At 32.6% G+C, this 15,815-nt stretch overlaps 2 protein-coding genes across 3 annotated transcripts in view; both read left to right on the forward strand.

Annotated features, from left to right (window-relative positions):
* Positions 1 to 898: 898 nt before the first annotated feature.
* Positions 899 to 7,437, forward strand: LOC139850700 (legumain-like). The gene is made up of 10 exons (XM_071840257.1): positions 899 to 1,040; positions 1,150 to 1,386; positions 4,552 to 4,716; positions 4,815 to 4,971; positions 5,078 to 5,163; positions 5,874 to 6,073; positions 6,223 to 6,271; positions 6,361 to 6,570; positions 6,705 to 6,902; positions 7,013 to 7,437. The coding sequence occupies exons 2-10, from the start codon at positions 1,156 to 1,158 to the stop codon at positions 7,190 to 7,192; spliced, it is 1,476 nt and encodes a 491-aa protein (XP_071696358.1). The 5' UTR covers positions 899 to 1,040; positions 1,150 to 1,155; the 3' UTR covers positions 7,193 to 7,437.
* Positions 7,438 to 8,519: 1,082 nt separating this feature from the next.
* Positions 8,520 to 15,815, forward strand: part of LOC139850701 (vacuolar-processing enzyme-like) — a 31,807-nt gene continuing 24,511 nt past the window's right edge. The window contains exons 1-2 of one of the 2 annotated variants that reach the window (XM_071840258.1): positions 8,520 to 8,846; positions 8,991 to 9,155. In XM_071840258.1, the coding sequence (XP_071696359.1) occupies positions 8,670 to 8,846; positions 8,991 to 9,155 (342 nt within the window). In that variant the 5' untranslated portion in view covers positions 8,520 to 8,669. The remainder of the gene's footprint in view (positions 8,847 to 8,990; positions 9,156 to 15,815) is intronic. The other variant, XM_071840259.1, reaches the window with a different exon arrangement.

The raw sequence follows: 15,815 nt of genomic DNA on the forward strand, positions 1-15,815 counted from the left end.
TTGGAGATTTTGGTTTTTAATTTTTAGAAAAAAGTTCATATCTAATAAAAAAGCTTTGTTTGGTAAACAAGAGCTTAAAGCTTTTAATAAAATTAGAAAGCTCTTATATGAAACGCTTATGTAAGTAGCGTTTAGAATCAAGAGAAGTTTTTTGGAGTTGATATTACTTAAATACTCATATTTATATATCATGATTCATGAATGTCTATAAAGTGATGGTTATCCGATAGATTTTTGGTTATCCAATACAAGATAGAAATAATTGGGTTCTTTTTTCATGTTATATATACGTATTAAATTAAATATTATTAATTATTAATTAATATTAATTAAATTAATAATAATATTAATATTAAAAATTAAGTATAATGATTTAGTAAAATATCAAATAGTATTAAATATTACAACACTGTTAACTTCATTTTTCTAACGTCACTAATAATAATAATAATATTAAATCTTAAGTATAATGATTTAGTAAAAATATTAAATAATATTAGATATTACAACCAAAACGACCGAGCTCGACTAAAACAACCAACCTACTATATGCTCACCACTTTTAACTATCGAGCTCAAGTATTTATTAATAATGACTATGTTTCATTAAATTTAAATGAAGGTATTTAATATTAAGGGTTTTTTCCTCGTGTCCATTTTTATCATTTTATATTTTTTCTAACCGCTTCAGCTAATTTGCTAAACACTTAAATATATTTAAAAAACTTCAGCTACCAGTTTCTAACTATCAGCTACCAGTTTTCAGCTACCAGCTAAAATTTACTAGTTAGTTTTGCCAAACATAAATCTTAATCACCTTCCAAATACTGTATAATCAATTTAGGCAGCATCATATATTCATTTTAATTTTTTTAATTTAATTCCTGTCAAACCTTTTTTACTGTGAGTGCCCAACCGCCGTCTGCTACACCTTGGTCTCCTTTGCTATCACGGGTTCATAAATTCATAATCCCGCTTGGTTTACACCTGTACTTCTGGGGCCACATGTTGACAGATGTTATCTTCTTGATTTGCATGCCGTACGTCCTCGATCTTTTATACACTTCAATTTTTTGAATGAAATGAAAAGAACATTTCAAATTTTTAAATCAATATCTCTAACACTTTTCCTTATCTAAATTAATTAAGTCTTCAATGGCAGACTCTCGTGTAATAGTCTTGTTATTTGTATTGGTGACGGTTGTGACTCTACCTGCCGGAGCTTCAACAAAAGGAGGTTCTGATCACCGGTGGCGGTTGGGTTGGGACCCGTTGATCCGGTCACCCGTGGATCTTGAACAAGAGGTGGATGACCAACTGTCAAACGGCACAAGATGGGCGGTACTCGTGGCTGGCTCCAACGGCTTCGGGAATTATCGGCATCAGGTGAGTAAGATAATAATACAGTTTATTTATTTACTAATTGAATTTAACTTATAGTGATATTATATCACTGATATATAGTCCTTGTATTTTACATTTGATTATATGAGGATCCTTATGTTTTGCAAATTACACCAATTGTTCTGATTGATTAGTAGTGCACGGTGGTCGCCGATCGTACTTATCTTTTAAAAATAGCACCGGATCGGATAGTCCCCGGCTTATATTAAAAGTGTGTGTTGATGTCTTTGGCTTACTTAAATGGCCGATAATATGAGGGACGATCAACACAAGGACCATCTAGTGCAATTTTTAAAAGACATCGATGATCGGTGTAATTTCATGAGAACTTGGTGGACTATCAAAGTGATTTCCAAAGATAAGGACGATTAGTACTATCTAAGTGATTTCAAAAGATAAGAACGATTAGTAATTTCATGTTAACCACCAGGACTATCATTATATTTACTCTTGAGATCTTGGATTTAGAAACATCAAATATTGTTTAGGAAATGGTTGGGGATGCTCTCTTTGTGCTAGTTTGATTGATTTAGAATTTTATATGGTAAACTGTTGGAGGGTTTGTTTAATAATTGATAAGTCGGATATATCACTGAATTGTGGTAATGTAGTACCATTTTTCGAAAGTAATTATTCGACCCTTATTGTCTGGGTTACACGAATATCACTTTGGGATAATATAGATATGGCGTTCTTATTTTTGGCTTTTGGCAGAAAACAAGAACCCTTTCGCATAAAGAGTATTTAAGTTTCGTATTGATTTCTTCTCATGAATAATACAATATTCCGTATTCTGTATATGGAAGATATACTCGATTTAATTGGCTGATTAACTCTCCATAAAATTATCCCATAATAGTCAGAATGGTTACATGAATCTATCTTTTCCATAATTATAGTAAAAACGGTTACAGGAATTATTCTTTAGCTTTTTCCCAACTGAAAAAAATGACAATTCATATTCGTACTTGTGGTAAGTATCCATCAGTGCTAACTGTCAAAATTTGACAAGTCTTTTCAATGTGTACCCAACAAAAACTTGTGCCAACTAGTATTGTAAAAAAGGCTGAGACAGCTGTTAAAACGGATTTAAATGTGTACCGTTGCAACGAATTTAAAAACGGGTAAAAAATGGTTAACGATTAAACAACGGTCAACAACGGTAAAAAAAATGGTTAATGGCGGTAAAAAACGATCAAAAACATAAATAAAACAGTCGAGACAGTGTTGAGACGGGGCCGCGATTCTCGGGCCACGTTGACTTTTTATATATTTTTTAAACATAAGCGTCATTTCAAATCAAAGTCAAATATTTCAAATTAAACATAGATATTTTCCTTAATTATTACATACTGTATTTATGTTTGAAACATATAAAAAGTCAACGTTGGTCAACATCCGTTTCGACTCCGTTTTAATCGTTGCGACGCTCCAAGGTACCAACTGTCTCGACTCCGTCTCACGTCTTTTACAACCTTGTGCCGACTAAGAAGACCCTGCACAACAAAAACTTGTGCTGACTAAAAAGAGAGCGAGCACAAGATACGCTTAGTACCCAGCACAAAACTTGTGCTCACCAAAAGAAGACATAATACTAAGCTATCAAGAAACTCATAGCAAGAAAAACACTCGGTACCAAACACAAAACTTTTGCTGACTAAGAAGACATAGCACTAAGCTGTTTAGAAGACATAGCACGAAAAACACTTGGTCATACATCGAAATTTTGAGTTGACCTATAAAAGTTAAGGAATGGAAAACCACTTTTGGGTCCGGGAGTAGTCTATCACTTAATGAGTGTACACTCCGTACCTCCTAACCTATATCCAAGAGAGCACCAATTCCCTCAGTTACACTAAATTACCAACAAAATCGAAATAAATTCAAATGTGTGTAATTTTCTTGTGGTTAGAGGAAAAAATAGGGGCAGGCTTGGTTTATCATGGTCCGGTGATATTTTGGAATACGTTGCTTTGTGTTCCAAGGTACCAACTGTCTCGACTCCGTCTCACGTCTTTTACAACCTTGTGCCGACTAAGAAGACCCTGCACAACAAAAACTTGTGCTGACTAAAAAGAGAGCGAGCACAAGATACGCTTAGTACCCAGCACAAAACTTGTGCTCACCAAAAGAAGACATAATACTAAGCTATCAAGAAACTCATAGCAAGAAAAACACTCGGTACCAAACACAAAACTTTTGCTGACTAAGAAGACATAGCACTAAGCTGTTTAGAAGACATAGCACGAAAAACACTTGGTCATACATCGAAATTTTGAGTTGACCTATAAAAGTTAAGGAATGGAAAACCACTTTTGGGTCCGGGAGTAGTCTATCACTTAATGAGTGTACACTCCGTACCTCCTAACCTATATCCAAGAGAGCACCAATTCCCTCAGTTACACTAAATTACCAACAAAATCGAAATAAATTCAAATGTGTGTAATTTTCTTGTGGTTAGAGGAAAAAATAGGGGCAGGCTTGGTTTATCATGGTCCGGTGATATTTTGGAATACGTTGCTTTGTGTTCCAAGGTACCAACTGTCTCGACTCCGTCTCACGTCTTTTACAACCTTGTGCCGACTAAGAAGACCCTGCACAACAAAAACTTGTGCTGACTAAAAAGAGAGCGAGCACAAGATACGCTTAGTACCCAGCACAAAACTTGTGCTCACCAAAAGAAGACATAATACTAAGCTATCAAGAAACTCATAGCAAGAAAAACACTCGGTACCAAACACAAAACTTTTGCTGACTAAGAAGACATAGCACTAAGCTGTTTAGAAGACATAGCACGAAAAACACTTGGTCATACATCGAAATTTTGAGTTGACCTATAAAAGTTAAGGAATGGAAAACCACTTTTGAGTCCGGGAGTAGTCTATCACTTAATGAGTGTACACTCCGTACCTCCTAACCTATATCCAAGAGAGCACCAATTCCCTCAGTTACACTAAATTACCAACAAAATCGAAATAAATTCAAATGTTTGTAATTTTCTTGTGGTTAGAGGAAAAAATAGGGGCAGGCTTGGTTTATCATGGTCCGGTGATATTTTGGAATACGTTGCTTTGTGTTCTGTACTGTTACTGAGGATGCAGTGTTTTTTTTTTTTTTTTTTTTTTTTTTTTTTTTTTTATATGACAGTCGGATGTTTGCCATGCGTATCAAGTACTTAAAAAAGGAGGTTTAAAAGATGAAAATATAGTTGTGTTCATGTATGACGATATTGCAACAAGTGATATGAATCCGAGACGTGGGGTCATTATCAATCATCCAGAAGGGGCGGATGTATATGCTGGGGTTCCTAAGGTACATTGACATCACTACATAACAAAAAATGATTTTTGTGACTTAAAATCTCTTGCTAAAGTGATCAAAATTTATCAATGAAATACTATATATTATAGGACTACACCGGCGAGAATGTTACGGTGGATAATCTGTATGCCGTTCTTTTGGGTGACAAAAGTGCAGTGAAAGGTGGAAGCGGAAAGGTTGTTGATAGCAAACCGGATGATCGGATCTTTCTTTTCTATTCCGATCACGGAGGTCCTGGGGTGCTTGGTAAGTACGTACGTGCTCATAATTTTATTTTATTTTATTTTATTTATAGATACAATCATATACGAAGTCTATACAACTTGAATTTAATTGGTATGTTACGTTGTAGGGATGCCAAACATGCCTTATCTAGTAGCCAAAGACTTGGTTGATATCTTGAAGAAGAAGCATGACATGGGTACATACAAAGAAATGGTAATTCGTTGGTAAATATCGCTTGATATATCCAAACATAAGTTATGTTAGGAATTTATGGACCCAACAACGATCACCAATTAATAGATTGTGATCCCACAAACGACAAACGGACAAAATAAATGCAAGAAAAGTAAAAGACACAAGAATTTACGTGGTTATATGCAATCGGTATGATTGCTTTAGTCCACGGGCAACTAGAGAGCTTTTTTTTTATTGATTTTCGTACATCGGGTTACAGAAATAGTGCTAATCAAAATTAGGAAACAAATCAAATAACTTGCTGGCCACGAACAATGTCGCGTTTCGCGACACCCCATCGCGTTACGCGATGAACTGCATCCACAACGCGACAACCTTGATCAAAACGCGATAGTCATCAAGCCCTGATTACTGATTGATATGTCGCGTTCCAGCTCCACATGTCGCGTTCCAAACCGTCGCGTTTCGCGACAAACCATGCCCGAACGCGACCTGGTACCTGTTTCTCTGTTTTGATCTTCTTTGCACATCCAACAAGTTATATGATAAAAGCATTTCAATAAAAGGTTTTTCGAGAGCTTTTTGTGCAAAAAAACAAAAAGAAAGAAAAAAAACTTTTGAAATGCTCGTTCTCAGTGGAGTGAAAAGCTATTTTGTAAAAGAATCTTGAGAGACCTGAAGTTTCTGGTGAAGAAAATAGTTAATCAAGAACTTTATATAAATGGTAGGTTATATACTTAGAAGCGTGTGAAAGTGGAAGCATTTTTGAAGGCATACTACCCGAGGATCTTAACATATACGCAACTACAGCATCGGGTGCTGAAGAAAATAGTTTTGGAACATATTGTCCCGGGATGAATCCTGCTCCCCCAGCCGAGTATATAACATGTTTGGGAGATCTATATAGTGTTTCTTGGATGGAAGACAGGTATCTTTTGTTTCAACTCCCTGTTTTAAGCTAATGTTAATTAATTCTCTATATCCATCTTTAATGTCCACAACTTGGTTCCGTTTTATGTTATATGAATGAATGTGTATAGATCCTAATTGAACTTTTTTGTGCATGGTTGGCATCAGTGAGACTCATAACCTGAAGAAAGAATCACTTGAACAACAATTCGACAAGGTTTGGCTAAGGTCAAATAATGTGGCATTTGTTTTATCAAATACATATGTGCTTGTGACGATTCAAAGTTGGTTTAATTTTGTATGCAGGTGAAAAAGAGGACATCTAATTCTTTTACTTACAACTCAGGTTCACATGTGATGGAATATGGAACCAAAGACATCAAACCCGAGAAGGTCTATTTGTATCAAGGGTTTAATCCTGAAACGATAAACCTCCCCGCCAACCAGATTCACTTTGAAAACATGTACGGTACTGTAAATCAACGAGATGCCGATCTTGTATTCTTGTGGCAAAGAGTAAGTAATCATTATCAATTTTGTCTTTGTTGCTTATTAGATACGTAATGTTTCCTTTTGGTATATTATTAAAAGTACTTGTATTAGCATAAATTAGTTAACTATACATATATATTTCAAACTTATTTGTTTAGTACAAGAAGTCGTCATCAGAAAGACCCAAAGTTCTTAAAGAGATAACAGAGACATTGAGACACAGGGGGCATTTGGATCGTAGCATTGACACGATTGGGGTGCTTCTTTTTGGACCACAAAACGGCCGATATATCCTCAATGCGTCAAGAGGTCGTGGCCTGCCTCTGGTTGATGACTGGGACTGTCTCAAATCCACGGTATATTCCACTACTTGTATACAAAATGTACATTTCATACATTATGTCACACATAACATTTTGCTATTTAATGGTATACTCGCAATTAATTAATATTGGTTTTGTTTAAGGCCCGTTTATTTGAAAAGCATTGTGGATTGCTGACTCAGTATGGCATGAAACACATGCGAGCTTTTGCAAACATTTGCAATAATTTGGTTGAGAAAGACACAATTGAGCAAGTGTTCATTGCTACGTGTAGCGGGAAGAACATGGGACAATATGTTAGCTTTGGGACTTATAGCGTTTGATCTTAATATCTTTGTGGCTGTTCTTATGTAGGCTTTATTTACAACATCATCGTGCTTGGCAGTGTTTAAAACTTCTACGATTTTACATGTCTCTTGAAAATAAACATCCTACGTGAATATACCTTGCAAGTTGTAGCACAGAAAGTTGGTTCTAGGTTGTTTGCTATGTACTGTATTAGATTAGGTGATGGGTCAAATTTTTAAGGTTCATTTAAATTACGTGCAAGGTCCAAACTCTGACCATCTATATGAAATACCTGAATTGAACTTTTATATAACTCGATGTCTCTTTAAGACGCCCAGTAAGGTCATAAGTTTATGAAACTAATTTTATGGTCCCTTAACAGGGTTCTAATAAAATAAAAATAAAGAGCAAATGACCCGAAAAGGTAACTTATAATATCAAATTTGACAATAAAGGTAATATGGCTTTTTCATATGCCCGAAAAGGATTACATATTTAATTTAGCACGGAAAAGACCCGTGATTTGAAAAGGTGTGAAATTAAGGGTAAGATTGTCAAATTCATTAACGATAGTTGGTTAAAAATACACGGTTAGTCCCTAAAGTTTGTTAAAAAATTGCACCTAACGTCCTCTGTCATCTTCATTCCCATTATCATCTTCATCCTTTTCATTATCAACCACTCTCATCCTTTATTAGCAATCTATATGAGTAAATATTTTAACTTTTAATATATTTTGAGAGGCATGATACTCTTTCCATCTCAATATAATAGTTCACGTTTTTTAGCTATCTCGATTTAATAGTTCATTTTAAACAATATGGTGAATTTCTTTTGTACCATTTTTAAACTATGTTTTTCATCTATGTATGTACTAAATTTGGACGGGAGACTATTTTGTATTTTGTAGATTTTCTCAACTTTCATCAATAAGCTATCTCTAAGACTCTAAGGGATAAATATAGGTTGATTTAAGAATTTCAAAATTTAAATCTTTAATCTTAAATATACAAGAAATAGAACTTTAAATTGACAAAAATCATACCAAACATTTTTACAAATTAGTTAAAGAGAAACTTATCATATCGGTAAACCCACTAGGTAGATATTAGAAGATGGTCTCAAAAGTAAAATAATAGTGGAGCATGCAATCATAACAATTTGGTAAGCATTGTGGAGCAATCACCTTCTACATCATTGATGACTCTTGTATCATTTGGAACCAACCTTAATGCCCATTTTCTTTTGTTGCCTTGCCATTACCAATTTTCTTGACAACGAAATCCAAAGGTATTCCCAACTTCATCCTTTATATATTATATTTTTCTTACGTAATATTATTATCCTACTAGTTTATAAAAGTATCTTAAACAAATCTCCATCACTTGAATTAATAATTAAGTGAAGTTGTGGTTTTAACAAATTTTGTGACTATATATAAAGCACTTTGTGTATGTTTCCCTTCTTTAGTCCATCTTTGATCATCAAATCATTAAATTAAATTTTCTCAAAATGTTGTTGTCTTGGTATTTGGTTCTGAAGCTTAGTTGTGTGGTGCTAATCTTGACTACACCATCCTTATTGGAAGGTAGTCGGTCACTTGACGAATCACTAGAGAGGAGCACAACGTGGGCGGTCCTTGTTGCTGGTTCAAAAGAATACTACAATTATAGGCACCAGGTTAACTATGTAATAGTAGTACATATATACATCTAGTTATAATTATATTTTCAGATGTATATGTCAACATAATATATGTAAACATAATATATGTAAACATACCGTACTTAATATCTTAAAATAGTATATCATTTTATTATATAAATATGTCAGGCTGATGTTTGTCACGCGTATCAAATCCTAAAAAGAGGTGGATTGAAAGATGAGAACATCATAGTGTTCATGTACGACGATATTGCAAATCATGAGGATAACCCAAAGCCCGGAGTAATAATCAATAAACCTAAAGGTCATGACGTCTACGCCGGGGTGCCTAAGGTATTGATATAGAGTTAATATTCATATATGACAACATTAGCCCAACAATTATGGACCACTCATTATTTAAAAATTCCAAATATTTCTCACCATTTTTCTCTTTAATCGCTTTTTGTGATTATTTGATTGACTGAAATTATTCTCACCAAAATTAAAATGAGAACGATCTCATATAAGTGTTATCTTATACGGGGTGTGTGTGTTCCTCACAAAATTACAAGTGTTTAGAAATATTTATAAATTATAAATGAATAGCTGGTGGAACCCATTGTGTTATCTTCCTATTTAAGAGCCATTAATTTTGTAGTAGAAAACAAAAATTATTCCAAACTTATATTAGTGGGAGATTCGAATATAGTGTGGCGTGGGACCAACACGTAATTATTATATATTTTTAATTCTTATATATTACATAATATTATATAATAATTATATTAAATAATATATAATATTATATATTATATATAGTATATATATATATATTATATAGTATATATATTATATATTACATATTATACTAGGTTTTGAGCCCGTGCGATGCACGGCTGCTCAAAAAACGGTTTTATATCGACCTGTTGTTTTCGATAACTACATATTGATAACAAAAACAAACACTAAGAAAAAGTGAGGTAAAAACTAACTTACATAGTTATGGTAAAAGTGAGATAAGTTTTTGTTTGACAAACTCTTCGGTATACACGTTCCTTTTTTAATCTATATATTCAATATTTATATTTATTTATTTTATTCGTTTTATTTTATTAATCCTCTTTTCAGTTAATGTTTTTTTATTTATTTATTTATTAATTATGGATTAATTGTAATTAGAAAATTTGAGGAATTGACATGTGTAAAATTCACTTGTCATCATTCCCTATAATTACTCTATGTTGACAACTATGCTTTAACACACTTTTTTTATATAAGTATATATATATATATATATATATATATATATATATATATATATATATATATATATATAGGGTAGTGTTCCCATAAAAATGTTCTTATTTTAAGAAATAGTGAGAACACTTGTTACCCACATATTTATTTACTCTCACATTTACAGAAACTCAAAATAAAGGGTACAATAGGGATTTTTCCTTCTACCCTTTAATCTCACGTACTTTATCTTTTTCTTATTTTCCAGAAAAGGGATGATAAATACTGAGTTCAATCCAATCTATTATCCTCTTTAGTACGTACAAATTTTGCTAACATACTTCAATAAATTTTTTTAATGGCGCTAACATTCTTCAATATTTGGGATGCAAACATCAATACCCCTAGACATTGGAAGTTGTGATGTGGTTCAGCGGTTGGTGGCCTGCCTCCTTTAGGGGAGGTCAGGAGTTCGACCCCCGTTGGCTACATATTAAAAAACACAATTTCATCTCTGCCATGAAGTATCCACCCATGGCACCTTTCTCATATCGTTTTGGGGGGGGAGGGGAGGGGGGTTTTACTTGGCCGTGCCCAGTGTTGTAAATCTCCTTATTTCTGCCCGAGATCTCTTTTTTGGAAGGCGATCGAGACGAGATTACCATCTCCCGAGATTTCTCGGTCAACGGGGTCAAACTTGGTCAAAGCCACGTTTTTTCAAATTTTCTTGTTCATTTCTCAGATTTTCTTTTAAAATCTCGTAATATCTCAGATTTTCTCCCACATTTCTCGTATTTTGTTGTAAAATCTCGTAAAAATGTATATAAATACATTTATGTATATTTATATTAAAAAAACTATAAAGTGAACGTAAGTCAACGTCCGAGATCTCCCCGAGATCTTTCCGAGATGCCGAGATCTCCCCAAAAATGTCCAAACGAGATCTCCCCGAGATCCGAGTTCTCCAACCTTGGGCGTGCCCTTGGATCGGTTTCAAGGTTTTCTCACTGGCAGTAATGGGGGCGGGGTTATTATCGCTGCATCGGTATAGTCAAAACAGGAGATGATCGCAACGGGTGATTTAGTCCTTCTCGGGTGATCTCAATCGATGTTCAAAAAAAAAAAAAAAAAAAAAAACCATAGACATTGAATTCAAGTTACTGCATTTAAATAATTTTGGATGCGTCTAAAATGGAAATGATTCATCCCAATTTTATAGTAGTTTTATTTACATGCATCAATGTATTAGGTATAAATTGATGATGAAATGCAACAAAATGAATTCATGCATCCATAATACTAACAATGGACGATAAATATTAGTTAGGATGTGTTGAATATGAATATGAGTTGGAGCATCAATATAAAATAAAATATGTCGAATATGATTTGGTGCATCAAATAAAATAGAATGCGTTGAATTAGAAACAACATGTTATGCAATTAATTTACCGGTTTATTTCAATAACAAATTTCATGATTATTGATACTTCGATACATGAATTCAAATGGATGTATAAAGATGTTTTTTATTGAAATCGAAATAAAAGATAATGGGACTATATTTTAGGAAGCAGTTACCATATCAAAAATTTAAAACCGTCTGATGGGTTATTAATACAATAATTACGACACACCCTTTTTATTTCTTTTTCAATTATATATTATTTCTAATTATTTAAATTAAATATGTGGTTTAGAAGTGTTCTGACTATACTTTAAAATGAGAATGTTCTCATTTGAACACACACACACACACACACACACACACACATATATATATATATATATATATAGTTAATATTAAAATTTTATAATGATAATGTCATTATTAGGTTAATTCATTTGTTAAGAAAAAATCAAAAAGAAAAAAATATAAGCATGGTGGGTGATGTCATTAATCTAAATAATTTTGAATTAAAATTAAATAATTTTGAATTATTTTAGTTAATTATTTTGAATTGAATACGAGAATGTATAAAAGCTAGGTAGAAGGAAATCAATTCTAAATTTATATTTTAATTTACACTTTTAAAATAAAATAACAACCAATATTTTCTCTTATGATTGGATGTGGATTGTTTAATATGCATCTTAGGTGTTTGATGAAATGTTCAGCTGACGAGTTTCTTAGTCGGACTCTGTAGTTCCACGGGTTATTAAACTAAATAACTTTAGCATTTACGTTCACTTAATACCTAAAACATATCATTAAACTGTTTCGTTTAAACAAACTTGTGGTTCCACGGATCATTTCACTAGAGTGTGTGTGTGTGTATACATACATATATATATATATATATATATATATATATATATATATATATATATATATATATATATATATTTTTTTTTTTTTTTTGAGAAGATCCTTAGAGAACTCATAGAACCTAAGAGTGCTAGCAGTTGTGACCTCAGTCTGTGTACAGACTGAACTCAGTCTTCTATATACTAAGCTCAGTTTGTCACACACTAAACTCATGCTCTATACAGACTTATATTTTGAATGCATATGGTAGATGCATCTATCAAATTCATGCATAAAACATCTTCAATCAGATCGAATTTACTTCAATAACATCACGGGAACAATCGACAACAATCAAATCGGATTGACATTCAACAATTTCAACATAGTACATAGTTTTGGTTCAAAATAAGATTCAATTATCTCAAAACTCACTTGCTTTCAACCCTAAATTAACCTTTAGCTACAAAGTAATTCAGATTTGCCACACATGGGTTTTAGAGAGAGAAGTTACAATTAACGAAATGAAGGTTTTAGATGTGCCCTTTAGTTGAAAGAGAAATCGCAGCATCATTTAGTTGAAAAAGCAACATCAAAAACCATCAATTTGAGAGATTAATACTTTATTAGGTTCATAAATTGTTATAAAAAGTTGTGTATTAGCATCATGAACAAACTTCATGAAAGAAGTATCATCTGAAAGTGCATGAGCATCGAACATACATGACCGTCACTTCGTCGCGCTTTTGTTTTTTTCTTTGGTTCTATGAGTTCTCTCCTATCAAAAGTTCTCTCTGGATCTGAGGATCTATAGAGAACTCATGATAGGAGATAACTTATAGAACTCGAGAGCGCTAGCAGCCGTGACCTCAGTCTGTGTACAGACTGAGCTCAGTCTACCACAAGCTGAACTCATGTTGTATACAGACTTATATTTTGGATGCATATGGTAGATGCTTATCTCAAATTCAAGTCCGAAACATCTTCAATCAGATCGGATTTACTTCAATAACATCATAGGAACATTCGACGATATAACGACCCTCATTTTTCCATTCTATATTTTTCCAATATTAAAAGCCCAAACAATATAATTAAAACTTAATGATTAAACTTTAATCAACAATTGTTAAGTGTTAAGAGTTAGAAAACATATTAATTAAATTTGTACAAAAATTGACAAGTTAATAAAAGATGAAAATAATAAACTGTTAGTCGACACTCACTGCTAATTAAAATTTATGCATTTATGTAATATTATAACTAATAACCTATAAGTAATAAATAAAAAGTGACATTTATATAAATAATAAAACAATTGGGAACTAAATATATACAAGTCATGAATTAGTAAAAAAAAAAATAATACTTATCATGTAGTAAATGTAAAAATAATAATAATAATAATAGTAATAATAATGAGACTAAAAAAATATTACATCCTTATGTTGACTAAAAATAAAGTATAAACTAGTACATCCTTATGTTGACTAATTATAAACTAGTACTACCTATTGTTGACTAAAAATTATAAAACAAAATAAAATCATTAATTAGAACATCCTTATGTTGACTAACACTCTAATACTTGCACTATATAAACACTCTTAGACTCCTAGTTTCTCATTCACAAATCACACCAAAATCCTCTCTCAAAAACAATCTCTCCCTTTCCCTCTCTTGTGGTATTCGAATCTTCAAGCTTGTTCTTCGTGTTCTTCAAGAATCTTCAAGGAGTTCTTCAAGATTTTCAAGGCTTTGATCTTCCATCTTCATCGTGTTCATCTTTTCTTTGTTAATTATCTTGAATCTTCAAAGGTATAACATAAACCCTAAACTATTTACATAAACTTTGATCTTTGTTAATTCATATTCATATTATAAACTTGTTATTCATAAGTACATACATAAACACACCTAGATTTATATATACATATATACATGTAAAAAAATATATTTTATATATATATATACACATATATATACGAATTATATATACATATACATATTAAAACCTTAAACCCTAATTACACCTAAACTATAATTCTTAAACCCTAATTAATTAAACTCTAAACATTTATGAAACCCTAGGACATTAATTACTAAACCCTAGTTATTAATTACTACTTTAATTAACTAACCCTAATTAATGAAACCCTAATACTACTTATACTAGTACTTAACATGTATACACTATTACTATTACTAGCACCTATAACCTACTACTTATATTGTAGCACAAAAACATTTTGGGATATGTATTAGAGATGTATAGATCTTCGAACTTTCTTGACAAATGGTTTCTATGAGATTCTAGGCAGAGAGTTTGGATTTCCGATTTAAAGGGTCCTATGGCTTAAGCCCCTAGATCTAAATTAGCCATTCGAAGGGAAAGGGGTGATTGGAAGCTTATCTAATACGGCAAGTATCCTAAAATGGAAAACACTGATAAAAGTAGAAACTCTCTAGTCATAGAAACTTAGTAAAATAAGAAACTTTCTAAAAATAGAAACTTTATAAAAATAGTAACTTACTAGGAATAGAAACTTAGTAAAACAAACTATACTTAAACACATACTTAAACTTAAACATGGGCAAAACACTTAACTACTCTTAAATGTCAATAGGTTGACTTTCCTGCTCACTCGTTCAACTCTTTATTCCGAGGAATAACTCTCTCTCTACTTACTAAGGTGAATTCATAGCCCCACTCTTTATTGCTAGCAAACTTATTTAATTTATTGGGGGTGAGACACATGCTGCTTTTACTATTTACAATTTAGACACAAGTACCAACTGCTAAAACTATGCTATACCCGGCTATGTCCGACTAAGTCCCTACAGTGATATTTTTAAGTGCTGCGGCATGCTTATTTATTGGGGGTAGGCCTATCGGGAGTAACGTCCCCGATACATTTGGCCGCGATGTCTTTGTATTACTTAATAATGATTTAAACATGGTGATAAGGTACTGCCAACTTATCATCGGGGCAACAAAACGAACGTTTAGTCTAAATATCACGCACTGGCATAACTTTTTGATCCTGCGGGAGATCAACGTTACAAACTAAATCTTGTGGTCTAAAACAATGATAACTACTTTTGTTAAACCTATGAATTTCACTCAACCTTTTTGGTTGACACTTTAGCATGTTTTGTCTCAGGTGCTGTTTGATTCAAGCTTTCTTATCTACTACTTATGTGATGCTACTTGGACTTAGGATCAAGAGATATCGCATTTATTACCTCTGCATATGAACAATTACTTTATCGTTATTTCCATTATTGTAACGACATTTCATTTTCCGCTGCGTACTCAATAAAGTTAAATTTTCTCATTTAGTATTGTTCTCGTATTATAATATGTTGGTTTATTTGATATTAGTAACGTTTCTTCCAGACCCTATTGGGAGGACGTTACAGATTGGTATCAGAGCATAACCAGGCTGTTATAGAGAACCAGGATTGCATTTTTATGTGTGCCTTACTTGCTAGCTAGGGTGCCTTAGCAATCTAGGAAACTATAA

This window comes from Rutidosis leptorrhynchoides, chromosome 5, assembly GCF_046630445.1.
Source record: "Rutidosis leptorrhynchoides isolate AG116_Rl617_1_P2 chromosome 5, CSIRO_AGI_Rlap_v1, whole genome shotgun sequence".
NCBI classification, from domain to species: domain Eukaryota; kingdom Viridiplantae; phylum Streptophyta; class Magnoliopsida; order Asterales; family Asteraceae; genus Rutidosis; species Rutidosis leptorrhynchoides.

Bases quoted from the DNA above. Each gene is read 5' to 3' on its own strand.
- LOC139850700 (XM_071840257.1), top strand. From the start codon at position 1,156: ATGGCAGACTCTCGTGTAATAGTCTTGTTATTTGTATTGGTGACGGTT. The intron at 5,164-5,873 runs GTAATTCGTTGG...TATAAATGGTAG, and splicing joins TGGGTACATACAAAGAAATG to GTTATATACTTAGAAGCGTG. The intron at 6,272-6,360 runs GTTTGGCTAAGG...TTTTGTATGCAG, and splicing joins TTGAACAACAATTCGACAAG to GTGAAAAAGAGGACATCTAA.